At 40.8% G+C, this 27876-nt stretch overlaps 1 protein-coding gene across 2 annotated transcripts; it reads left to right on the forward strand.

Moving 5' to 3' along the window:
• The first annotated feature begins 1012 nt into the window (after positions 1-1012).
• Positions 1013-27105, forward strand: pdss2 (prenyl (decaprenyl) diphosphate synthase, subunit 2). 2 transcript variants are annotated; one of them, XM_044166118.1, is made up of 8 exons: positions 1014-1540; positions 8284-8418; positions 14340-14538; positions 20135-20209; positions 21826-21999; positions 23427-23558; positions 24031-24066; positions 26696-27105. In XM_044166118.1, exons 1-8 carry the CDS (start codon positions 1293-1295, stop codon positions 26849-26851), a joined length of 1155 nt encoding a protein of 384 aa, XP_044022053.1. In that variant the 5' UTR covers positions 1014-1292; the 3' UTR covers positions 26852-27105. The 2 variants fall into 2 exon arrangements, with proteins under 2 accessions (XP_044022054.1, XP_044022053.1); XM_044166119.1 differs by lacking the exons at positions 23427-23558; positions 24031-24066 and having other exon boundaries at positions 1013-1540.
• The last annotated feature ends 771 nt before the right edge of the window (positions 27106-27876 follow it).

Raw genomic sequence — 27876 nt, forward strand, 5'->3', positions numbered from 1 at the left:
ACATTACGGGGTCTCCCACAATAGCACATTAACTGAAGAACACTGTAAGTGATGTTCTATAATGATCGAACAATACTAATGCATCAAATCACAGGTCGGTGCTGCCATCATTCAGCAGCTTTGCAAATGTGAAAATAATAACATTCATAGCAAATGGAAAGCAGATGGGCCGTCACATTACTTAGCCATAGATGCTGTGTAAGACCGCTGTAGTGCTTGGTATAAGATTTTTTGTATCAGCCTCCTCCTGGACAGCCTATGCTGAAGGTAAATTGACATTTTATCAGTTTACATTTTGCTAATCTTTAGATTATTGGGCCTTTTTCTTCATATATTATGCATCCTGTACTGCTGTTCACAACTGGAATGTTATATTAACTTTAATGTTATATTAAGTTTTGTTTTTAAGGCCATTAAACCCAAAGGTATAGGTAATCAACACATTATTTAGTCGTTTTAAATAGATTAAAACATAAAAATTGAACTCTTGTTTACTGGTTTATACTAGTTAATTTACCTAGAAAACATAAACAGCATTTCAATGTTCATAATATCCATCTAACTGAACTTAGTAGTAAAGATTTGGGGGAGTTACAGGTACCAGGTAGGCCTACTGGACTGGCGTGGCCCCTATGAGAGGCACCAGGTTGTTGGTGGTGAGTGAATGTTTTTATGGCTTCACAAGTGGAGAGACTTCTAAAAGAATAACACTCGACGCGCTTGGTCACATTATGCCATCGTTTCCAGTGACGACAAATGTGACCCAACTGTAAAAGTTTATATTTGACTAAGCAAAAGTGACATTTTGTAATAATATATTATACTTGCCGAACGAAGCACTGAAAATTAAAATGTATAAATGGCTTCACGTCATGTTTTGTCCGTGTGGAGCTTTGACAAAAACACAAGGTAATGTAAAACAGTCTGATATTCCAACGGAGTTTAGCAGGAAGTGCTGTCCTCAGAACGGGGCGTATCGGAATGTGGCAACAGACGTCATTGCGTTTTACGACGTAACGTATTACGCGTCGAAAGATGGCGGCTCGCAGTGTCAGGTCGTGTGTTGTGAAACATGGCTACTTATTCTCACAGTGACAGTATCTGTTAGATCTGTTAGGATAGCAATTTATACGTTTTTATAAATAATACAAATGTGGCACTGTTTAAGAATATGTCGCAACGTTAGCGGTTGAATCTGGCGCTAAAATTTAAAGATGGTGGCAAGAACCTGAATGGCATTTTAAGCAACTGTCTCAAATTAGAAAAAAAATCCCATTACAGTCAGAGAGAAAATGCTTCCAGCTACATGGTCACGACTGTCCTGCAAGGCTTTGTCCAGCCGAGGACAGAGGACGCTGAGTCTGTTCTCCAGTTCAGGACCTTCAAACTGGAGTAAAGTGGTCTCAGATGCAGAGAAGATCGTCGGATATCCTACCTCTTTCATGAGTCTTCGCTGCCTGCTCAGTGATGAACTCAGTAATGTTGCCATGCATGTCAGGAAGCTGGTCGGGACTCAGCACCCTTTACTCAACACTGCAAGGTAACGCTGCTGAAATTATCCTGGTTTCTTCTGGGCTCTCTCCTCCATGGAGTAAACCAAACTGTATTCAGAAACCTGGCAAAATAACACGACTCTGTCTGTCAGCAAAGCTTCAAACATAGATAAGGAAGTTTTGAAAGAGGACTCAGGTTGTCATTTAAATCACTTTAAATTTCGGCATGAATATAACCGACAGTAACCGACACTCTACTCACTTTAGATAAAAAACCTTTCTTCTCAGTTAATGTTACTTCTGAGCCTGGAGGGAGATTTTGCCTGCTGTTTTATTCAAAAACAAATACAAGTCAAACTTAAAAATGAAACTCATCAGGTCATTTGGTAGCACTCATTTTATTGTGGGGTGATAACACATACACACAAATAGTATCCCCTTTCATCATTCTGTAGGCATGGGGATAAACAACAATTGTTTGTAATCAATAAAGGTTTTTTTCAGTCATGCACCAGCCATTGTCAGTGATTGGTGTGATAGCTATCAGATGCTATATTATGTGTATTATTTTTGTGATAATCATCTAAAAATGAGTCTGTGCATCATACTACAAGTTTTATTAGGTGTGTATAGTATGCTGAGGAGCATGTTGCTGAGGGGAGTTTTGCACAGATGGGAGTGTGTTTTTTGTCACGTCGGCACCATAAAAAAGTCAGACTGAAACCCAGAAAACAGGCAGCTGGAGCATAGCTCAGACCCTGTTTGTGTCCTCACAGCCACACATGTGACTCACACACAGCTAATAATGTATACGTCTATCAAAAATGATGATATTTTACTGTTGGGACTATGCTCCTGGGAATTCATCATTTCATAACAGCCCTCTTAGACAGCATCTGGAATATAATGAGCTGACGTAGTGGTGCTACTGATTTTAGAGAAATAAAAACCTCTAGCCATCTATCCTTGTAGTGCTAATTGAAGATTATTGTTTCCTTAACTTTGATTTGTACACTCTCACTAGGGTGGTGAAGCACTTCATTGATTTGACAAACTTGTCCTTTTGGATAGACGCAGTTACATCAGGACAGACGCGAGGGAAGCATTTGGTGTCTTTCCTTCAAAGGGGATACGCAAAATGCAAAAATGCTGGAAGAAAAGCATTTTTGATCCCAACTGAATGCACCAGATGTGCTGCTTTCTGGTTCTCTGTTCATTTTCATTTGATTTCAAACATTGATGTGCCATCCAATACCCTGCGTCAGTCCAGCAGTAGTCATAAACATTCAACATTTGACTATTGGATGTTAGGAAAAAATAAATTACAATCCCATGTAAACTATTAAAGGGGCCCTGTGGAGTTTTCATGTAAACAAACAGAGTTGTGTTTTATATTCAGTGTTTCTCACCCACGCACATTGTGTGTATCCTTGAGCTCTAACAAATGTGTTGAATGCATTTCTTTCCTCATGAAACATTTGCAAAGCCGATTATTAGTATTTAAAATCCAGAATTGTTTACATCCACGTGTACTAGCTTGCAGTCTTCTTCTTCCCTGCCTTTGCTGGCGCATCGCTCCCTATCTTGGCGTGTTACCGCCACCTGTTGATCAGTGGAATAATGTGGAACCATTGACAGGAGTGTGTGGCCGCGTCACCTGCATGCATGTATGTGCGTCCTTGTGTGCATGTAGGAGACAAACAAAACGGTGACCCACTCATTTAAAAACAGCTCCATAGTGCTGCTAGTGGCCAACAGCAACACAGATTAACAAATACACCTCAAAATGACATGTAAACACTTGCATTGGCACACTGTGTGACCTCAATGATGAGAAGTAGCAACACATCAACTGTAACCACCTCAGTATGCAACAAGCTTACTAGAAAAAAGTCGCAAGAAAGCAATGAAGAACTGTCAGTAAAACTGATAACAATTCAACAGATAATATACAGTATGTCAGTCAGACTAAATGCATACTAACAAGGAGAGTGGGGCCACTAGCCTATTGCTGAAATTGTAAGAGAAATTAGGGAACTTTCAAAAACCATTTTTGCACTGAATTTGATCTATGTGGAAATTTTAAATAAGGGGAGCAAAAGCAAAGTCATGAATTGGTTTGCCTTTGCACGAATGCTTCACTTTCAGAGAAAAATTCTAAAGAATATCTATGCTTAAACTATGCAAGTGCAACTCCACTTAATACTTGTACCAGCATTCCCAGTTTGGTCAATAAATCCTCTCTGAAGTAAATATCGGGAATTCGGGATTCGGGATTATGGGAAATACTGTACATTGATTTCTCCTGCTGATGAGGCAGTTTATTGTGTCACACTCCCCTCTTTTGGGGTATAAATCGACTTGATTAGATGTTCCTAAACAGACCTATGGCCATACCAGGCATATATTTATATCCAGTATGCAGCTATATTTACACAAGGCCAACAGAGCCTATTTGTGATGCAACTGCAAAGCCACAGTTGTGTGTGTGTGTGTGTGTGTGTGTGTGTGTGTGTGTGTGTGTGTGTGTGTGTGTGTGTGTGTGTGTGTGTGTATATATGAAGGAGGAGCTAGAACAGGTCACATCTTCCAAATATTATCCCATCACTTTATCATAGGGGTTGCCTGAGCTTCTTTCTTATGTTTTATCAAAGAAACCAGGGAAAGAGAACGAGAAGAGAGAGTCCTCAAACTCAATCCCGCCATGCAGACGGGTGTGTTGGAAACAGGAGCCCAAGGGTGTAATAACCTATACACCTAAATCTGATATGACAATCCATTTGGGTGTTGTAGCAGGGGGCGGGGGTGGTGAGGGGGGAAGCAGACCTCTTGACAGTCTGACTCCTCACTGTCAGCTTGGGTTGGCTGGTTCGTATTTCCCACTGTGTCTCGGCCTTAGACGCGCGGCAGATAAAAATATCCACAATAGCAGACAGGCAGACCCTCGTGGAGTTGGGTTTCGGTTTTTCCTTTCCTTTCATTCTGAAAAACTGCAGATCAGCTAACTTTGCCCCAAAGTCTGGAGTTACAGCGAGGGGACTGCGGCCCAGGAGAAGAAACTTTACTTGCTTTAAGGACAGTCCTTGAGAGTTTGACTTAGACTAGAATTTCCTTACTGTTTTCTCGTGGGGTTTTTTTTGTTTTTGTTTTTTTTTTGTTTTTTGTTTTTTTTTTGCAATCTCAAGCTTAATCTTCAATATCTTCATCAGTACGATGACCATTAAGATTAATTTAAATGGGCTAGCCTGCATATTTCAGCTAATGTTTGGACATGAATGAATATTGACTTTAAAGATCCTCTCCAGTCTGTGAACATATTTTAAGTCATATGTAAATGTTATATATGTATATGTCTCCATGGAATAATAATTTGTGTCTTATATGGTTTTTCCCAAAAAAAAAAAAATTAAATAAATTTAAGTTAGCTCATTAAAATGTCTTTAAAATGACATCACCTTCCTATAAGTTGCACATTGGACCACAACTGGCTTCCTAACTGGTTGTGATGTCACAAAGTCCGGCTCGTATATACAGTACACATGTTTAACTGAGCACAGAAAAACGTTCCCCCTTCAGCAGATGAATGTGCCAAACTCTGCACATACTGTCATACAACAGACATCATTCTGCACAGTGAAGCTCAAACATCCAACTGAAGTAACAATATTTTTCAGTGGAGGGCGACTTTAAATAGCAATTTGTAGGCTTTAGCACTAAGGGTACTGTATAGGAGAAAGAGTTGATGAGACTGAATACATTTGTGCCTTGACTGAGATCAGACCAAGTCAAGAAATATTTGCTAAGGAGACAAAAGCACTTGCAACACTAAGCTAGGTCAAGATGTTAAAAGTAATTGTTGTCAGTGGGCAGCCTTAATATATCTTTACAAAAACACTTCTTGCTTCACCATCAACATTTTGATTTTAAAGCCCTCGAAAACTTGATGTCAAATCTGCAACATTAAATATTCATGGGGGTGCATCCATCCTTAAAGGTACCCTGTGGAGTTTTTGACCACTAGTAGCATTATGGAGCGATGTTTTCATGAGTGGGTCCCCGTTTAGTTTGTATTGCGCATATCCAGGAAGGATCACGGGCATGCGCACGCAGACGAAGCGATACGCATTTCCCCCCAACAGTTTCACATAATTTCACTGATTGACAGGGGATAATGCGCCATGAAACGCATCAGTGCATCAGCAAATTACAAATTACAGGGAAGAATGGATCTAAACAGTGCAGGATTTAAAATATTTTACTTTGTAAATGTTTTATGAAGAAGAAAATGCATTCAACGTATTTATTAGACCTTGAGGATAGACACAATGCATTTTGGTGAGTAATACTGAATATAAACGAAACCGTATGTGTACAAGAAAATTCCACAGGGTGCCTTTAATTGAAAACCAGCTAATCTGCTTCATCAGAACTCTGTGGGTGTTGTTCGATCAGATTTGATTGACAGCCGTCTGCTAACAGAAGCAAACGCCCCCACAGCCCTCTGATTGGGTTCTGATTAAAATGTTGTTACATCCTGGTTGATGCATGGAAGTACATGACATCACACCTTTTCCAACTGAACCCCGCCCAGTTCAAACCAGTGAGAAATCTCTCAAGTGGAACTGCTTTAAATTTGAAAGAAAATTGTGTGTTGGAGCTCTTCGCTCCTAGTAAGAAGCTGATGAGAAAATATGTGTTCTTTAAAACCAACTTCGGGTTTTATCAGGAAGTGTCACGTCATAGAGAACTACCTGCTGTACTCCAGGCTTTTTGGAATTGTGAGAATCAAATCCTGGAAATTGGAATAAACTGTTGGGTGATTTTCTAAACATATCATCGTCATCAGAAATTGGAAAGCTATCTGCTGTGCCCAGTAGAGACAGATTTGTTGCATAAATTCTCTCCTTAAGAAAAGTGCGGGTATATTGGACACATTCATTCATTCTTTCAGCACTTAGGGGGAATAAAGGCAGACAGAGGATCAATATGACACCACACATGTGAGGTCATACATTTGCATGCATTAATTCCCCTGCACACAGTGGCTGAAGTTCCCGAATTCCTGCGCTGCAGTTGCGGAGCAGAAGGCGTGGTGACCTGTTCACAACCCTTTAAAATGACAGCAGCCCATTTCTCTCTTTCCGCTCCCTCTCTCCCTCCCTGTAGCCCTCACTATCTCTCTTTTTCCACATCATCCTTGCCCCACCCCTTTGCATGAGGGCGGTTGTGATTGATTGATGTATGCTGGTGTGGATAGTGACATAAATATTAATCATCTGCCACCCTCAGGCCACTGGCATACCCGGACTCCTCAAGAGGAGAGCGGCTTCATAATTTTGGCTCTCTAGCCGTTTTCTGTTCAGCAGGCGATGCTTCTGCGTTCATCAGTACGCCAGGCTAGTCCCTATTTTCCAACTGAATAGAAATTTAGAGTGACCATAAATAAATCTCATGAGCTGTGATGAAAGACAGCCCTACATAATGTCAGATATATTGTACGTTTTTTGTTTTTTGTTTTTTGAAAAAGCAGCGGGAGGTGTTTTTATGTGTTTTTGGGAAGGAACAAAGCTTCTGGGTATATGTATTTTTTCTCTTTCAGTACCAGAACACTGAATCACTAATGTATTTCTTCTGTCATCTTTTCTTGCTTCTGTCTGGCCTCTATTCCCTCCATCTCTCTCTGTCCCCTCCCTCTCTTCATGCTTTATATCTCACATCCACTCTCTGTCTCGGATTCCTCCACCTCCCCCCTGTGGTGCAGGGGTGGGTCAGTGAGGGTGGGGGTGGAGGTGGGGGCTCGTGGTGGGGTGGTGAAGCCGGTGTCTGAGCATCGAGCGGAGGGGGGCGTGGCCGCTTGTCTGCCTCGGAGCCCCTAACGAGAGCGTGATTCATGGCACAAGGGGCTCCCATAGGGACAGGATTAGAGGTGCTCTGTCTAACCGCTCCCCAGAGAGAGTAAAAAGATATTTAATCTGCCCACCACGCAAGCAGCTACCACTGGGCTCCGTGTGTGTTTCTGTGTGTGTGTGTGTGTGTTCCTGTAAATGTGTCAGAAGGTTGTTGGCCATGCATGATAAATAAAGTTCAACATTTTGTAGTATTTTGTATTGTGTCATCAGGTTGCAATAGTCTTTTTGGTGTTTTGTTTCATTCTTTGTCTAACAGAATGGAACTGGTCCATAATAAATTGCCAAGACCTGAAGTCCATTTAGAAAAGATCAAATAGCATCAAACCAATATGCAGGACTAGGCTACTACTGTTTAGTATATACGTATAAAACATGTTTTAAATTCCCCTGTGCTTTGAAGTAGCATTTTCTTTTTTCCATATTACATCCTGATATTCCATTCAAACGTGATAATGAAAACAGAAGTAATACAAACACCTTTTAAAGCTGCTATCATCAATATTCTTATATTAACAATGGCTCAAATGACTAATTGTAATGTGAAAAGGATCGTTCATAGTGACGAACTCACAGAGAATCATCACCTGACTGTGCAGCTCCCCTCAGCTCTATGTAGCATTTCAGCATCCTTTAAAAGTGGGGTATGCGATTCTGGAGAAATCCAATACCATGATGACACTATGACAAACTTTGCAATCAGTTTGCTTGGCAGTATACTATAGCATGTATGCTTTTATTGTCAAGGACCACGAATAAAATGTTTTTCCTACAGAGCTATCGGACCATGTATCCTTATTACTTAACGTATGCAAATGAATAAATTACAAGCTTTTGCATTTTGTCTATTTGTATTTTAATCTACTGATGGTGTTTCTTTGCAGGGGCTTTGTCTACGACAGCAGGAACAACCTTCAGATGAGGGGACTGATCGTACTGCTCTTGTCGAAAGCCGCCGGGCCGAGCCACGTAGCCTCCGATCTCCTGACTCAGGACATGGTCAGCGGCATCTACCCCAGGTAAATTAGCTGAAGTTACTGACACCAGGTTGGGTGTTCAGGAAAACATTATTTTACATTGGCTTGAGTCACAAGATGGCAAGTTAGGGACTACAGGTTCTGTGTATGCACTGCAGCTTTGCCCATTACTAATTAGATCCATCAAATGTTCATTAAAGCCTCAACTATCCAGTAAGCTGTTCTTCTGGCTTTGTTTTTGGTTTATTGATGTTTCTCACACTTCCTGACATCTGTTACACTTCCTGAACACTTCTGCTTGTTTGACGTAACAGCTCGAGATGCTGCAAGTATCCCTAGTAGTAACTAGGGAGCTAATTGGCAAACCATTGTATAAAAAGACATTATGCCCTTGAGGATTTTCTTAAACGTTAAATAGCTAGTTTCCATCAGCTCTTCTCCAGTACACCACACTTTATTCACCAAACGTTTACATTAAAACCAAATCCACACACTAGCAGACAATCTTTCTGGTTTCCACATAATTCCATTACCATGTATGTGCTGCTTGGGAGAAAACAGTGGGCAGTAAACATGTGTAACATTTCATTGTAGATCCATAAATGTGCATGGCAAGTAGACCGAGAAAGGCAATGCCACTTTTGTCTCTGTTACATGGCTGCTGAAGGATAAATAGTGAAATAAAATCCTTGTATCAGGTAATTCTGTCTTGTCCTCTGTGGTTATTGTCCATATCAATTCCTGTAAATGAAGCATCTTGCAAATATGATGGAATTTGGGGCCATTCAGCCACAGCATTTTTATTTTATTTGGTTTTATTTAGATTGTAGCTAATTGGGGGGAGGGGGACTTTTCAAAAAGTCCTTTGAAAAGCCCCCTTTTGACCACCCTGCAGTGGCTGCTATGTATTGAAATTGCAAAACGGTTACATAATAAGGAGATGTTTTTAATGTAAACTTCCTAACAGATCCAAACAGCAATTTCACCTAATGAATGTTTGCATGTAAAAGATCATCTTTCAGTTCTCGCTAGCAATAGAAGCTAAAATACACAGCCTGAAAGTATTATCCTTATTTGGGCTGTATTAATATAGTAGATGTACGTATTGGAGTTTTTAGCCACGTTAGTGGCATAACTCGGCAGCGTTGGCAGGTCGGTCCACCATTTTGGTTCAGACGGAAATGTCTCAACAACTATTGGACAGATTGCCATGACGTTTTGCACAGACATTCATGGTGTCCAGAGAAAAAAAAAATCCCATTGACTTTGGTCATCACCTGACTTTTCGTCTAGCGCCACCATGAGGTTGACGTTTTTGTTTTTCGGCAAAATTTCAACAACTATTGGATGGATTTCCCTGAAATTTTGTACTAACTTTCATGGTGCCCAGATGCAGAATGAATCCTACTGACTGGTGATCCACTGACTTTTCATCTAGTGCCACCAACAGGTCAAAATTTGTGTTTTTGAGTGAAATGTGACTACCACTGAATTGGGTACCATGTAATCTGGTAGATATTCAGGGTCTTTGTGAACTTTGGTTGTCCCCTGACTTTCCATCTAGCACCATCATCAGGTCAAAATTTCAGTTTGTCCCTTACTTTGGTTTATGACTAAACCGTTGCAAAACAAATGACATTCCCATCAGCCTCAGTTGTACTTTGTGTTAAGTGCTTTTGCATGTTTGTTTTTTTTATTGTTTTTTTTTTTATTGTGAAACCACCCTGTGATTAATTATTACATTTACTTCACCACAACTTTTTGGCAACAGTTTAGAGTTCTTAACAGGGAGCATTACAGCCTCACGGAGCGGCTCGTTAGTCTTGTTATAGCATAAATGAAAGAAAATTGCATTATGCAATTGCTGCATAACAAACTACAACATACATTGATTTAATCATACATATTTAAATGTAAAGTGTTAAATGTGGTATTAATGTGCTGCTATTAAAATGCTTCAGGTAGCACCCCAAGGTCCTCTCTGGCTTTCTCACACATTGACTACTTTACAACAGGGATGTGGTTGTGTGCCAAGTGGTTTCCAGAAGTGACTGCTGTGTTTGGCATGGCTGTACGCTGGGTGCCTGAAAGGCTTCTTTCTTACTGCTAGCTGGCATAAGGCACATGTGTGTAGCGGAGCCGTGTCTGTGCAGAAACATCCTAATATTAGAATTAATTGGAATAACCCAGGCGTCGTGGAAGCACTCGAGTCCGGTCCTTTTCAGGCCGTGAGGCCGAGCCGTGTCGGCAGGTTGTGTCTCACTACAGGACGAATACACACTCTCTCCTAATGTCACAACCTGGCACTCCTCACTGTGACACTGGATCGCGGAATCCAACATGCAGCATTCCCTCACTCATGTGATGAATAGTCCAAACCCACACACACACACACACACACAGCATGACTTGATCACCTCATTTGCACTATCTTGCTCTCTCTTTCTCTCCCACCAGCAATCCCCCCACCTCTCCTGGGCTCATTAGCACCTCTGATGGAAGAGATGGAAGGATGGAGGGAGTCGGGGTGGGACGGGTTTGGGGGGTGATTGAAACCTCCGGGGGATGGTCTCCTCCCTCCTGACAGGCAGCATTTGTAAAACATTTCCCACTCTGCTGCCTGACACTGATTGTTCACCAAAGCACCGCCATGATAGATAGATAGACGGATATGTAGATAGATAGACGGACAGATAGAGAGAGAGAGACTGATATGTAGACAGAAAGAAAGAAACACACTCGCAGAGAGTCCAACTTGTGCCCACCACACCTCTTAATTTCTTGTGACAAATGAAAGCCATGCCACTGAACACATCACGCAGCCTGTCTGATGGACGGGCCACCTCTTTAAATCACACACAGGGACGCGCTCAGATCTGCAAGCCTGTATTTGATGGCGAGGCAGACTGCAGAGGGAGGAAAATGGAACAGAACAGTCAGGACAAGGGGTGTGGTGAGGGGCGTTACACCTCGGCAAGATGGCATCAGTTGCTATGCAACTGGGCACCAAAGCTATTTATACACCGGCCCCCTTGTCCCCCTTTTTCCTCCCCAAGCTCCACTGCTACTGATCAGGACTGCTAGATTGGAGGCACAGCTTTGGGAAGTGTATGCACCAGGGTTCGACTGATTTGGGTTTTTGGAGGCCGATACTTTGTGCCATTGTTCAATACAGCAATACAATTCTGATCTCTCAATTTAACCTATGAATTAGGGTTTGGGGATATGACGATATACGTGTATATACTGCGAGACAATATAAAATTGTCTACCGTCAGAGATTTTGCCAAGCTATTTATGCCACCACAGCTATACCTTTAATATATGTGGGTGTTTCAGGCCATTTTGAGGAATGTTGCAAATCTATGATTAGGACTGCTTTATGGAAATATTAGATTTCTATGATTTTTACATCAGCGTGTTGAAGTACCTTGATTGAGGTATTCATCCTGAGACATTCCCATCTGGTTCTTTTATCCATAAACAGTATCTCAATAGTTTTGACTATATCACATTATACAGTATTATATTGAGGATAGAGGATTGTATCCATATCGCCTAGTTAAAAATTATAGTTTTTAGAGCAATTCATACAAAAGAGAAGACTTTGTAAATAAAGAGGAACTCCACCGATTTTACACATTAAAGTGCATATGTGAAAAAAGTTGTATAAAGCCTTTTGTGTCTCCAGAGGGAGCTGTAGAAAGTCTGATAAATTGCCTCAAGTGACATCACTTGAGTCTGCAAGAGACTGCAAGTTTGAAAATGGAAAAAATGTGGGGACAAGCAGCTACTAACATAACACACCCAAATATACAACCGAACGTTTGGTGGTCGACTTGCATTGTGGGTATTGTAGGTGCCAGGTTCTGACAAGGAAGAAGAATGAGACAATATCTCTTGTTCTGCTGCATCTGTCCAGCGCGAGTCTGAGTATTATAAGAGTGCAGTGCTAAATCGAAGGAGTACTCTTTAATTGATATTTTGTAATATTTAATTTGCTATGGATAACTAAGTCTAATATTCATTGTAGAATATTTAATAAGGACCAATAATGACCACAGTCAGCTTCAGCTTCTGATTGCTTGTTAGTCAATTTAGATGGAGCCTGGAGAGCACACTAGTCTTTGACTGTACTTATCGTGTTATTACCATGTTTCATTTAGTATTTTTGAGGTTTTTCAGTAAACAATTGAAACAAAGAACATGGACTGCAGAGTTTTATTGAAGAATGCATAAGCCTGTACATCATAGCTTGGGCATTTTTGAGAAATAGACAGAGCCACAGTCGTGGCGTGTGGTCAGCGAAGAAACTCCATCATATCAGACTTCAGTGTGTTAGCCATTATATGCAAATGATTCATTGATGTATATTGTGTATATAAGTTGTTATATCTGCGTGTCTTTACATGCGTGAGCATGGAAAGGACTGCTTTCAGAGAAGCTCTATCAGACATTTATAAGACAATAAATGGCTGATTAAGACATAAATGCCCCTGTGTAACTTTTCAGACCTGCAGTAACAATGTTTTCTGCCTTGATGGATTGTCACAGTGGAGTATTGATGTGAAGCCAAAAGCATGAGCAGATGACAGGTTTATCACAGATTATTAATTCTTTTTTTTGTTTTTTGGCTCAAATTAAACAACCGAGTAAACGGTCACCGTAAGGCTGACCTCGGCTTTGGAATAAAATTTTGGAATCATATTTTTCTGAGCTGAAATCAGCCAAAGCGCTTTGTTGTCTTCCTCTTGTTGTAACAATGAGTTCTCCTCTTGAAACCTGTCGAGCCGTAGCCATCACTCCGAGGCACCTTGAGAACACGCGGCTGTCAATCTGTTAATTTGCTCTTACTTAAACCCTGAACTTATTAACTCTCATTCGGGGCGACTGTGTTGTTGCTCTGCGTCACCGAGCAGAGAAACCAACCAGACAATGGGTGTGATTGAGAGGCGAAACAGATGACATTATTGAATTTTAATCACATCTTTTCCACGCCGACGTCGAACACAGCAATTACCTGGCTACAAGACACATGCGTGTGTGTACGTGTGAGTGTGTGTGTGTGTGTGTGTGTGTGTGTATATTGGAAGGGGTAGGAGCGCAAGGCAGACGACTGGCTCATCAGGTTCTCACAGCGGCTGAAAGAAGGTCGTAAGTGGCTATCAGCGCACCCAACCCTGTCTGGATGGATCCCTCCTGTCGCTGCGTGGCGAGCTCCTTCCATATGGAGAGGGGCCTAATTATCCCCCACAAATGGCTGAATCAACATTTGATTATATCCTCCCTAAGGCTGCTCTGAAAGGCTCTATTCAAAGACCACTTTTATGTCTTTTCTCTCATAATCAAGAATGGCTGTTATTTGCTAATGATAAGTTTAATTTCTTTCTCTTTTTTTTTTTTTTTACCACAACCCCTTGACACGCTGTGCAGCAAGATGTCAGACATATCTGCTGGTTTATGCCCTTGAGTACAATGACTTGGAAGGTTTTTAAACCAAATTGTAGTTGTAGAGAAGTCTCTCATAATTTTAAGATACACAGTAATTTTTTCTTTTGAAGCTGTCTAGTCAGTACATGTTTCAGATAGCAGTTGAATGAACTGTGATGATCCCAGCAGCCTTTGTTTGGAGCGGTGTTGTATGTTTTAGTCAAATTGAAAATGAGACTCCACAATCTGAATATTGCAGTTTTATTGACTAAATAGATGTTTTTCCCTTTTGCTAGAAGGATGAAATGAGACTCACGAATCCTTTATTTTGATTGATTCCTTTGTGGTCAGCACACCTGTACGTGATGCTGTGATTGAAACCTGCATATTTCAGCAGCATAAAGACAATGAAAAGGTTTCTGTCAAAAAGCTCTCAAACTGTCAAGCCTCTGGAACGCCTCTCTTAAAAGCTGTTGACAAAAAAAAAAGCTGTGATTTTTAAATGTATTCTTTTTTTTTTTTCTGTTTCATAGCCAGCGGAATTTGGCAGAAATCACTGAGTTGATCCACACAGCATTCCTGGTGCATCGTGGGATAGTCAATCTGAAGGAGTGGACTGTTTCAGACGGCCCGCTGAAGGACATGCAGTTTGGGAATAAGATGGCTGTCCTGAGCGGTGACTTCCTGCTAGCGAATGCTTGCACTGGACTTGCCCAACTGAATAACACTAAGGTACCCTGTCTGTCAGTAACAAACTGTCGCCATGCGAGATATCTGACCTGACATCAGTGAGATGAGAAACACTGCTGTCTTAATATGAGCTTCCAGCGGTCCTTACAGCTCCACATATCTGTGCCTGTCTTCATTCCTACATCTTTTCTCTTTCTACCACATCCAAACTCAACATCTCATGCCTGCAGTGATTATATATTGCAGAGTTCCCACTGATCATAGAATTTATGGAGTATCATTGATTTTTGAGAGGTATTTTCCTTCTTTTTCCACAGCAGAATACCTGCAATGCCATACGCCCTATTCATCAACAACATTAAGTGGTAATCTGCAATATCCTCATGTTTTTATTTTGTCTGAATCACTAGTGCTGACTAAGCATCAATGTGATGTTTTTAGACTGCACTTGCCAGAGATCCTTTTTCATTCATTCATATCCCAGTGATTCCCAACCTGGGGCTCGGGGCCCCGAAGCGTGCCACAGGATAAGTCTGACGGACTGCAAGATGGTCAACAATATTAGCCTGGTTCAAGGGCTCAGAATTGCCACCCACTTATCAGATTTGTTCAGCATTTGGTCTGGTGTCGTCCCCATTGACAGCTGTTTCTCCTGGTTAGACAAACAATTGACCAATAAGCGCTTAGTAGGCCAGATAAATAATGCAAGCTAGATAGCTACATAGCAAGCTAGCTACCTAGCTACATCCATGAGAAATAGCGATTGAAGTGGCAATAAGCGTGGATGAGATTGCCCACTTATGGCGGTTTCTGCCGGTTAAAGAAACAATTGACCAATCAGAGCTCAATAGGCGGGATTAAGAACAGGCACATCATTTTCCTACATAGCTAGCAGGTAACCTAGCTACAGTTAGAAAAATAGCAACAGAAAAATGGTGACAAGTGTAGATGAGATTGACACAAGTTTTTGTAAGTCAACCTCCAGAAACTTAAATCAACATATTCCTTTAAACAATGTGAAAAATGTTAAAGTTACCCTGTGGAGGTTTTGACCACTAGCAGTGCTATGGAGTATTGTTTTACAAGCGGGGGCCAGGTTTGGTTGTATCGTGCACACACGTGGGGAGTGTGATACACATGCTATTCCGTTGATCGAGGCGGGGAAGAGGAAGACTGCAAGCAAGCAAACATGAATGTTAACAATGCTCACTTTAAAATATTTTTAAAAATTCAGCTTTGCAAATATTTTATGAGGAAGGAAATGTATTAAACAAGTTTCTTAGACCCCAAGGTTACACACAATGCGTTTTGGTGAGTAACATTGAATATAAGCAATTATAATAAAAAATATTTGTTTGTTTACAAAAGCAACCTACAAGCTGGTTAAGCTGCCTGCAACCTGTCTTTAGGGGTCACAACTCGTGTAGATGTTGCTTGGCTAGGGTCACAAGTCAGAAAGTTTGGGAACCAATGGTTTAGGTGGTACTGTGAGGTCTTTGCTTGGGATGTCATGTTATGGTAACTGGAATTTTTGTAGGTGGTTATCTTTGCTTTTCTTTTCAGCCATGGTGAATATCATAGCAGTCAGTTAGTTACACACAAGCTCCTACATTTGATCGCCTTCAGGCTGTTTTATATGGTAGAAAATGTTGTAAGGAGACACCATAGACATGTACACCATGGGAATCCTTCTTATTGAGTTTTCAGTTTTGGACGTGTGTGGTGATGGTCTTGTAAGTGCACCACAGATCATATCTACGTAGCCTGGTAACCCCTCGCTGACAGATGCTGTCACCACGCTGCTCTGTCAGAATGCGGTTGCCTGAGTGGATCAAAATAACCGTGCCCCACGTGCCATCAGCTGGACCAGCGCTTATCGCTTTCCCTGCCGCACACAGTCTGGGTTTATGTCTATATGGCAGCCCTCCCAAGATATGATGTAAGTGGTATCCATGGTGCTTCTTGTATGGGAAACATTGTAGGAGTTATAAGGAACCAACAAACCACATTTCCTTTTAAAAATTAAAGATAATTCTAAAGGTGTGGCATTTCCTTTACAGGGATAATTAGGATTTGTCACTACAACAGTACTATGAGAGATAATTGTCACTCTGTGGCTAAGCTACAAATTACAGTAATGGAATTGATACTTTTGTTTCCCTGGAAGACGGGAAAAAAAAACAGAGAAAAAAATGATGGCGGATCTGCTGATGACTTGAGCTAATGATAATTTAATCACATTAAATGTGCATTCACACCAAACAAGTTGGTGCTGATTGAATTGAAGTTTTGCAGCATCTGTTCCTTTAATGTGGCTCATTGTCAAGGTGAGAACAATGCCATTCAAATTCAGGTGGCACCGAATTACCACACAGCAATGCTTGAAACTATTATTACTTTTTTTCCAAACAAACCTGCAATGCTGTTTATAAGGAGTGTGAATGTAATCTGAAGCAACCACAGGAAACATCTTCAAAGTGGAAGTTTTTAAGGGAAATAAGGAGATGGACATTTGATAGCCAGCAGTTACTCGTGTTTGAAAAGGTTAGCAAAACAAAATGAACCGAGGGCAAACCACAGTATGCACTGATGCTCTTATTCGGCTGTGTTTTTGTGAAGTTCTTCACTGGTTTATGGACAGGAGGGAAATTAGATTACTTTAAACAGGATACTCATACTGAGCTCAAGTAACAGGAATAAGAAATTGTTTAAACCAAAGTTTTTTGTTTTTAAACTGGTTGGACAATAGGTTACCAAAATCCTTTTCACTTCACCTCTTACTTGTTTGTTCATGTTGACTTTTGGCCCTGGTTTGTAATTGAACCTAAATAAAATATGTCACAGTTAATGTTTCTTGTGTGGATGAAAGAAAACAATCTGCAGATGTGATTTTAAAATCTTGGAAATAAGGATTTTGAAAAATCTAGTTCTCATATTAGGCAAAAATTCCTAATATGAGATGATATGAACTGTCAGCCTCAAGAAAGTCGTCTGTTGTTGCAACAGATAATAATAACTCTTGAGGTTGACAGTTTTTTCTTAACCATGGAAACAGCAGTTGACAAAACAATCTCAACTTAAGGTCCACTTACTCGCTTGTTCGGTAGCTTTCGACCGCATAGCATGGTCTTTATGAGCTGACAGAATAAACTGGCAACCTCAACTTTTAAGCTAACATGAATGAGAAGTCCTAGTCTTAGAGGTGCTCAGAACACCTACAGTTCCATGAGCAAATGCTATCTGCTGATAAAGACAGTGTGATATGGTCAAAAGCTCCAGAACGAACAAATAAGTGGACCTTGAGTTGATGACTTTCTGTTTTTCTGTGATATCCTGACATCTAGTCTTTGACATCTAGTCTTTGGCTTGAATCAAGCTCCAAAAGCACTAGATCCTACATTTCCCAGGATGCAACTAGAAAGCATCAGAACCCCCTGTCTCCTAAATGCCCACTTCTTTCAAACCCCACACTCGTAAAAAATAACCCAGATGACATCATCAGAGCTATTTTTTTCAAAGTTCCTCCAGAGCCACAGAAGACTTTATACAACTGTTTTCACAGGCTGCCTAGTACTCCTCATGGTGAGTAAACTGAACTTCACGTGTAAAATTGGTGGAGTGGCCTTTTAAACATTGCATCCAACCTGGTTTTGCTCCTTAGGATCGGGGAAAAAAAGGCATACAAATATATTGTTGCAGTTTTAAACACAGAACAACCTTTAAGCAAATGCAATAAAGGCTGTAAACGATTTGGATATGGATTGTCTCTCCTCTCTTTTCTTGCTGCTTGTGTGTGGTCATTGTGCCACATCTTTTTAATACACAGGGTGACAGATTAGCAGTTCTTGCAGCTTTCAAAGTTTTTCTCATAAACCAGCCTTTTTCTTTTTTCTTTTAAGGCAGTGAGAGCGATGGAGATTGTGTGTCGTGGCCTTGAGAGGAAACCTATGCCGCTACTTGTATAAACTGTAAAGTAATCTCACCGTCGAGCTCCGGTTTCTCCCCCCTCGCAGACCTGTCGGCAAAACACGATCTGGCTGGATTTGGGAATGGAGTAAGGGAGGGGCAGGGGGAGAGCTTATCTGATACTTTCCAAAAAAAGACCCCCACTGGCCCCCACTTCCCAAGGCAGGCAGAGACACCACATCTGGTAATACTGTAGGCACATTGTCCTTCCAGGTCTGTGGGCGAAGCTCAGGTTTCCTCAATATTTTCCCCCAGTGGATTCAGTTACCCAAAGGGCACTGCGAGGCTGACGGAGCAGCCAGCGTCACCAGACTTTTCTGATGAACCAAGGATGTCTGGGATGAGCTGAAGGAGCTCTAAATTTAACCTCATTCATCTGAACTGTACAGGCGTGGCCTCAACTCCTCTGTCCACACTGTTCTGTGGCTGTGAATGAAAAAAAGAGAGAGATCGACTTCAGATTTTTACTCATTCATTAGATCCAGATTTTGAATAATCATTTGAAAAGATGCGGCCTCTCCTCTGGTGGTTGATAAGGGGCCGGTAGTGTTTCTGTAAGCTGAAATGTAGTCATGCATGCCCCCTGTAAGAGGAAATGGGCAACTGCAGTCTTAAACAAACTACTCAGACCTCGACAAGGCAGTTGTGTGTAGTTGTTGCCCCTTTTTTAAATGTTTATTAAGTTAAATATTATCTAATGTCAGTATACCAAGAGCAGCACATTTTTCCTTGTACATTTATATTGATTAACCTGTACTAGAAAGAGTTTATATCCTGGTGATAGAAGAAGTGGTTCTTTCTCCTTTTTCCAATTTTCCATTTTCTGTGCCACTTCTACAAAAACCAAACCACCAATGGATAGATACTGTAAGTATCAACAGATTAATAATGCAAATCTGCAATACTCAAAGGCACAAAGTGAAATAAATCTTCAAATAATTTGTGGAGAAAAAGGAGAGCAAAGAGGACCCCGAAGTCAGATCATCACTCCAAAACCTTGTTAACCCCTCTGCTCTCTGGACAGTCTTATGTCGTCTCACCATCTGCCTTTTAGCTCCATTTCAGCCCCTCAGACCGGACAGACACCTGATCTGTCTCTGTCGACTGGACTTCTCTATAAATACAAAGTATAATGAATGAAGGCAAGCCTGGATCTGCTTTAGAAAATCCACAGGGGCTCCCCTATGGCCTGATAATTCGCAGCTGAGTTTGCAGCAGTTCACCTGGTTTCCAACCCTCATCTAATCCTCTGATTTATTCACCAAACCAGCTGTTCAGATGGGAGCGCTGTTAGCTCGGGCTTCAATCAGGGGAAATTGTGGTTTTTAATTACAAGTGTCACGGATGAACTGAGTAGCGTGTCAGTTTTGATCGACCTCATTTACATCTACATTTTCGGAGTTTAATCGATGCTGTTAGCCAGAGTGATTTATAATGAGGGAGTAGGTTATCGGTTCAGTGCCCGAGTCCAAGGACACTTCAACAGGACATGTGGCTATTGATGGACATGTTGATTGTTGTGCAGATCAAACCCATTATTTAACTTTGTTTTTTCTCAGTTCAACAGATAACCAAGGATGGTGTGTAAATGTGAAATTTTGATGTCCTGATAATGCTAAAAGATTGAAATTTTAACCCAAATGTCTCATGTTTTTTTTTTTCTGTTTGACAGGTTGTTGAACTGATCTCAAGTGCCATCGGTGATTTAGTTCAAGGTATCTACTGTGAGAATTCCAGTAGTACTGAGGTAAAGCATCTATTCTCCTTCTATAGTCCAACTTTGATGTGATGCAGTAGAGCTAAACAATCTGTGATAAGTGTTTATGTAAGGAAAAAGCACGGCAGAATACATTGTACACAACAAAATAACAGGAAAGTGTCCCTTTAAAATATCTTGGAGCCAGTTTGAATACAATGATACAAAATGAGAACAAATTCATTTGTACAGCACATTTCATACATAATGATAATTCAAAGCACTTTACCTACAAATAGACGGAGTTACAAGATAAATTCAAACCATAGAAATGTAGAAAATGTTAAAAGGGGTAAATTAAAGAAAAGGGCTAGTGATATTCAATATTTTTGCTATTGTCCATAAATCCCATGAAAAGACCAAAACCAACAATGAAGTGATCCTACTAACAAGTCTTGTGTTTGTATCCAAAGCCTGATATGTCTTATTCCTCTTTGCCATAGAGCTCCATTGTTGTCCAAAAGCTTTTTAAAACACATCAGTGAGCCACACTGTTGCACTGGGTGACATGTTCTTATGTTTATTTTGAGTCAATCACATATACACCATCCTGCTGCTGGAAAATACTCACAGAGCACCAAATGTGGATTAATCCGCCGCTGAAAATAGTCCCCAACAAATGCACTATTTACTTCTGTTGGAGTAACTTTGGATAGAAACTACAGTGCCCAGGTTTTTAGGAAATTTCTGAGCTTTTTAAAAAATGACACTATATATTTCTGACCCATTTTTAAAGATTTACATCTTCAGTAGGAACCGATGGACTTGACAGAGACGGGGGTGGGGTGGGATGCATTTGAGATTATCAGGAAGTTGATACCATCTGTGTACAGCATAGTAAGTTAAATACTGCTTTGTGAATGGTTCTGACTAAAGGTGCTACTAGCTGACTATTTAAAAAAACAAAAAAAAAAAAAAAAAAACACACACACATCTTGGTAAATAATGAATTAAAAAGAGTCTTTCTTAATTCAAACTGACCACAGTGCCTTCGGGTACCAGTGAGCAAGAGTTTCCCTTAATTTTACAGTGCTTTTAGGTTCTGCAGTAGTTTACAGTTACTTCATTTTTTAACAGAAGTTCAGTATAATGTCACCTGTGTGTACCTCAGACAAAGTTTCAGTTTTGGCCTCTTCTGTTGTTTGTTTATTCTAGAAAATGCTTGAGGATTAATTAACATCTTACGATAGAGATTTGTCTTTATTATCCAAACCATATTCCAACAATACCTACATCTGTACAGAGTTGGTCTATTTAACCGTGTTATACCTGTGGGGTTTATAATGTTTTATGTTGAACTTATTTGAGGACAGAAAAGAACATATTCAAAGTGTTTGCAGAGCTACAAGAGGGTTTTTCCTGCTCTGGCGCTGTGTCCCTCTCCCAGCTTCCCTCTGTTCCAAATAACTGAGGAACTTGTGGGAAATAATGTGTTAAATTGCTGTTACTCTCTGGTGCACAAGCAGTTACATAGTGAAATATAAAATCACAGAGCAAGGAGGGGTTGTTTTGATTGAGGAGTTCTGAGGTGCTCTATGGGAGCTTTGAAGTTGTACAGTAGAAGCAGTGAGAGCTCAGGCCGGCGGCGTCTCTGCCTCTGTTTGCAGGAGAATGGTCTGACCGATGGCGTCGACGTGGCGACGTGGGAGGAGCAGACGTTCCTGTCCCACGGGGCACTGCTGGCCAAGAGCTGTCAAGCTGCGATGGAGCTCGCCAAACACGACAAGGAGTCCCAAAGATTGGCCTACAAGTACGGCAAGCACCTATCACTGGGCCACAAGGTAAGGCAAATCTTGGATGTCCCACCCACCACACAGCAAATGCCAGTAAAGTCTTTGAAGGATAAATCAGTAAGGGTCAACTGCCACACCAGTGGGCTACTTCTTGAGATAATCACAGTTGAAGGTCTTGGTTTAAAGGCCCTGAAAACCTGTTTTTGAGTGATGATAGGAAACACTTAAGACTAGTCCGATGGGGAAAGTTTCCCCAAGATACCAAGAGAGAGTCTTCATCTTGAAACATCAAATACTTCCATTAAGGCAGAATGTAAATCCCACATTTGTTGAGCTTGTTGCATGTTTATCAGTCACTTATTAATGATTTTCTCTGTTAGCATTTTACATTTTTTAGCTTCTCATCATGACATTCTGTGATGGCAATAGTTCTTGGTCCCTGGTCCATTTTTAGCAATAAAGATGTCGGGAGACGTTTCGACTTGTTTTGACTCATACAGAATTAATTTCCTCCGTGGCAGCAAAACACATTACAAGAAACATTAGAAACTCCTATAGGTAAAACTAGGCGAACTAAACACTTTTAGGGCTGAGTAAATGTAAAAGACACACTATAAACAGACTTGAAGAAACTTACTAGCCCAGCAACATTAAGGCTACAAACAACCCATAATGCAACACTCTCTGCAGGAGCCAGTGTTACACCGTTACTGTCTCCATTAAAAAAGAAAAATCTGCTGAATGTATAAATGTCTAGTTCTTGAATACTAAAAATACTATAAACCCCCACTTTTTGAAACTTAATTTCCAGAAAAAAAATATTGTCTTATATTACCAATACGGTACTTAACATTTGAAACCAAGTTTTCAGGGGCTTTAATACAGTCTTCGGTCTTTCTCTGTACTGAAACTTTGTCCCTCCTGACCACCGTACTCTTTCTTTTCTGACTGTGATCAAGTTCAAATAAAGTAAAAGAATAAATCATTCAAGAAAAAAATCATTCTTTTGTAGATGGAGCAGTTTTATGATAATATCCTGACTGTCATTTGTATGTAATGTTAATGCACCAAATAATGCAGATTCTCAAAAATATTTCACGGTTCAGAGGCTTTCAGCTGAATCTTATTGGTGCTAGTCATTTATAATGGTCCCACTCACAGTGCTGTTGCTGCTGTGTTAGTACGTTCTCTCCTGCTGTGGCTCCCTGTAGCTGCCTATCTGCAGGCCTCAGTGGCTACAGGGAATCTCAGCATGGGGGGAAACAGAAATGAGGTCTTTGAAGGAGAACCATCCTCATCAGGCTAGCTGTGTCTTTCACCAGACTGCTGCTCATTAACAGGGTCATTCAGAGTGTAGGCAGTCAGAATGCACGCTCACCTGTTCACGTTTTCGCCGCTGCGTTGGTTTAATTGGTGTCTGGAAGTTACAAAGTGCAATCTCAGCCTGATTGACGAATGTGCTCTCGCTTTTGTAGCTGAACTCTGACCTGCAGCCGTTTGTGAAGAGCAGCGTGGGAGAGCCTGTGTCATTCAGTTTGAGCGCTGCCCCGGTGGTTTTCCACCGTCAGATTGTTGGCCAGGAGAGATGGCATCAGCAGTTGCAGGAGGTACGAATGGTCTATGACACCATTGCAACAGCTAGATTAATTTTGGGGGTTTTTTTGTTTTGTTTTTTGTCTTTCAGTCACTGGTAATTCTGGCCATGTTACATGCATAAAAAGAACAAATGTCTTAGCTGAACTCTTACAGTCTCATAGAGAAAGTATAATGGCATATGTCAGTCTGTCAATCTGTCCACCACTTTGGTCCAGACTGAAATAACTATTGGATATCTATCTCAACAACTATTGGATGGATTTGTCAGGAGTTCTTGACTTGACAAGTTCAGAAGTAAGATATAAGGCCTCTGATTTCTACTCAGAGCAAGGTAAAGTTGGTTTACCCCAAAATTTGCTGAATTTAAGTTTAATTTCATCATGGTACCTTTTTAAAAGTCAATAAAAAGTTGTTGATCATAACGTTAAGGCAACATTTGGAAACCTGGGTAATTTAACTGATAGTAACTCTCTTTTCTGCAAGGTAAAAACACTGAGAAACCAACTGGATTACTCAAAGGTAAGCCCACTGGTTTATGTATTCCTTTATACAGAATCTGTCTCTTCACTGAGCTATGAAGACGTTTAGCTCAATTCTTCATTGTTTTATCTTACTGTAGTCACCTGTTTACATATTGGCTTGGCGTCTGACAGAGCCAGCAAAGAGAAACAGTACGTTTTTTCGCTGTAACCTATATCAAAGTTGAGAAATTAGCTTTCCAAAGTCAATGTGTGAGGGAAGAGGGGGGCCGATAAGGGTGCAAGAAGAGACTGAAGCTACAGAGGAGGGGTCTGATGGTGTTGGGGGGGGTTATCTGGTCCTGTCCGAAACCAGAGCAGGAAGGATTAGTTACCGAGGCCTATTTGTGAAGGAGACACTGAGGCTCTGAGACAGTGGCATTGTGAGAGAATCTCCTTCAGCAGACCTGTCGAAAAGGGGACATGGGGAGAAGTTTGAAGGGAAGAAGAGATGAGGGGACACAAGAAGGAAAGCTGAGAGCAGGACAGAGGGAGGGATGAAATTTTGGGGAGGAAAAAGAAAGACCTTGGGCCCACAAGTGTAAAACTTTGCTTTGATTCAGCACAAAGATGGGAACACATAATTAGAGGAACTCTGTGAACATTTCTGGCATCTACAAATTGTCTACGTGATTTAGCATGTGCTTTCAGCCCATTAACTCTGATAAATAAGCATAAATGTTCACAGAAACTCCCACTTTATACTGTCTTGCATTCAGTCTATTAGTCTTTCATCCCCAATTAGAAAACATCCCAAAAGAGACACTTTTTAGCAGATTTGCCAGCTGTAAAATTGATCATTATGGGAGAAGGAGAGGCCAGATTAGGTACAAGTGAATATTATTTGAAGACATTAAAATTTTGCACTAATAATATAAGAAAATCTGACTACATGAAAGAAGTGAGGATGCCACACTATTGCCTGAAGTCAGCCAGGAAGCTTCAACCCATTCACTGAGACATAATGACCAATCACAGGACAATTGTAGATTAGATTTCAGTAAATAAGTTTGATATTAAATAAATAACATAATAATAAACATATAGAATAATGATAGCTAAAATTTTGGTTACTAAATTATTAAAACTATATACTCCTATACTACTGTAGGACAGTGCGCCAACACAAAAATTCACCTCTGCTTTTATTTGGCTTAACAAGGCTGCACATGCAACACACCTAGCCTGGCTTGTTAGCTTGTTTTAGTCCTCAGCATCATAGTAACAAGCCAGTGTTAACAGCAACAGCTAGCTAGCGGAAATGCCATTATGAAACAAACTGACTTTTGAAAAAGGGCATTATCAAATAAGAATTTCTATAATGAAATGGAATGAAAAATGAACTCTTGATGAAATGAACATTTCATAATAATGAATCAACTATTTTCACAATTTCTTGGTTTGTTCATATACTTCAATTTCATTTATTTATATGATTATTTGTTTCATCTTGTCTGATTTACTTATTTCATATTATAACACTTTGAGGCTGCATAAGTATAGACACAAATGTCAGCTTAACTAATAGTGGTACAACACTTTCTGTATCTTTAAGGCAGCCAGTAAAAAACAAGGGCCTGCTGCATGCAGCGGGACTCATTGTCATCATTTTCATGCAAAAAGATAATAACTTGCTAAGGTGACCGATCTTTTTTTGTAACTGTACAAACTTATGAGGTAACCTAACATGCAATGGGAGACATTAAGTTAATGCAGAGCAAAACAAGGTTAACCGATAAGATGGTGTGAAATGAGGGTGAAAAATAATCTTCTCTAAATGAAATAAGCAGCCAGGGTGATGCTGAGGTCGACACCTGCAGTTTTTTTTTTTTTTTAAAGAAGAAAGGCCTACGGGGATTTCCACCTCTAGAATTCATGAGGTAAAATGCCCTCAGCAAAATAACGTCCCAACACGCCAGCAGTGAGGCACAAGGAGACGCCCAAATTTGTATCAGTTTGTATACTTGAGCTGTCAGTTGGGGCTGATTTGACTTGATGTTTTCCACTTAAGTCCCAGGCCTTATATACACAGACACACTGGCGTTCATCAAATGATCATGTAGTCTTATTGAGATTAAATTTTCTTTTAAGCAAGATATGATAACGAAAATCATATTGGAATTCAAATTTAAGCAGTCACACCGAAACATAAAGGACAGACGTTATAAAGTAGTCATCACAAACACTATCGACATCGTTGGGTGGGCAAGAAATTTTCATTTCCGTGCTTTGCATTTTGTTCAATTTATTACCTGGATTGTAGCAAAAACTGGCTGTGCACCAGTCCTGTGATCTGGTGCTATAATTAGTTGGCTGAAAAGACAGAAGAGCTGTGAGATGCCTGGGTACAACCTACATAAAAATAAAATTCAGTGCATTTCCCTTTTTTGTCGTCAAAGAAGGCCTGCCAATTTTTTTAAATATAACAAACTCACAGTGATGAGCCTGAAATCTCTCCCTTGTAGTTAAAAGGTGGTAAGCTGCCTCCAGTGGTACCAGGGGCAGCGTGCAAGTACATGACTGTGTTACGCTAACTTTCCCTGTCTCTTAACAGTTTGTTGTGTTGACAGCTGGATAGTAACAGGAGTGACACAAACGTGCTAAACTAACGTGTTTTCATCCCTCGACAGCTTTTGGCAGCAGTTAAGTCGGAGAAAGGCGTCAGCTCAGCGGTGGACTTATGCTGTTACCATGGCAACAAGGCTCTGGAGGCCATCCAGGCTTTCCCCTCCTCCGAGGCTCGATCCGCCTTAGAGAACATCGCCTCCGCCATCACCAAATTTTGACCTGGACTCACACACTCACATACACGCACTCCTGCTTCTACATGCCTGCAGTGTCTTTGTCTGCAGAGTCAACAGGACGAGAACCACTGAACGGTTGACACTTAAGAGACAAATGAACTTCTTTTGAGCCAGGTGCTGGCTCATATCTGCAGGAACTGTTGTGCTCCGTTGTGGATAACAGTGTGCATCAGAAATGCAATGGCTATATCCATAAATGGCCATCATTAAAAAAGGAATAAAAACACATTACTTCAGCATCATGTCATGTATTGTGTTGGCTCTAATACATACCCTCCACTCCTGTGTACAGAAAATATCATGCCAAGCTGCGTTTTAAAACCTGGCAGTTTATTGTTACCTTGCTTATCAGCAAAGGCACATACCAGGCAGAACGTAATTTAAGATGTTTTGAGGAATTGCTATTGTCATCTGGAAAATGTGCCATGAACGGCAAATGATGCACCAAGCAGCACTTATTCTAACAAAATTTCATTTTTTCGGTTCACCCTGCTCATTACTGCACACCTCAGATGATGCTGAAATCATAGCTGCTGGATGTAGTGGGTGTTTGCCAAATTGAAGAGCAGCTCCAAACCAGTTGTGAAAATGTCTCAAAGTCATGTTCTAGCAGGTATGTACCTCTGCTGATAAGCACAGCTGCAAAAATATGTATTTTTTTATGGTGTTTGGCGTGATATCCTCCCCACAGAGGGGGGAATGGCAAGAATCAGGAGTAATGTCATCTATGTTGCCTTATTATGTCTGTCCCCATGCCTGTGTATGTGATCCAAGTCAACCCAGGGGCGGGGAAAGGTCACACAGCCTCTCCCCTTGGCCCAGCCAGCGAGCGCATTGAAGCTCCGCCAAGCAGTAATTATTAATGAAGAGACCTGAGCAAATGGACAGGAAATGCAGAGGTATTGATTGGGCCGGCTGCCCTGCCCTAAGCCGTACAGGCTGGCGCCAGCCTGGTGGCCTGTGGTTTCCCAGGCTGCTGTCTGTGGAGGGAGGGGGGGACAGCCAAG

This window comes from Siniperca chuatsi, linkage group LG15 (genome assembly GCF_020085105.1).
Source record: "Siniperca chuatsi isolate FFG_IHB_CAS linkage group LG15, ASM2008510v1, whole genome shotgun sequence".
Classification (NCBI taxonomy): domain Eukaryota; kingdom Metazoa; phylum Chordata; class Actinopteri; order Centrarchiformes; family Sinipercidae; genus Siniperca; species Siniperca chuatsi.

What these genes read in the sequence shown, in the direction of transcription:
- pdss2 (XM_044166118.1), top strand. Translation starts at nt 1,293, where the DNA reads ATGCTTCCAGCTACATGGTCACGACTGTCCTGCAAGGCTTTGTCCAGC. An exon ending in CCTTTACTCAACACTGCAAG is followed by an intron (nt 1,541 to 8,283) that starts GTAACGCTGCTG and finishes GTTTCTTTGCAG; the next exon opens with GGGCTTTGTCTACGACAGCA. An exon ending in AGAATTCCAGTAGTACTGAG is followed by an intron (nt 20,210 to 21,825) that starts GTAAAGCATCTA and finishes CTCTGTTTGCAG; the next exon opens with GAGAATGGTCTGACCGATGG.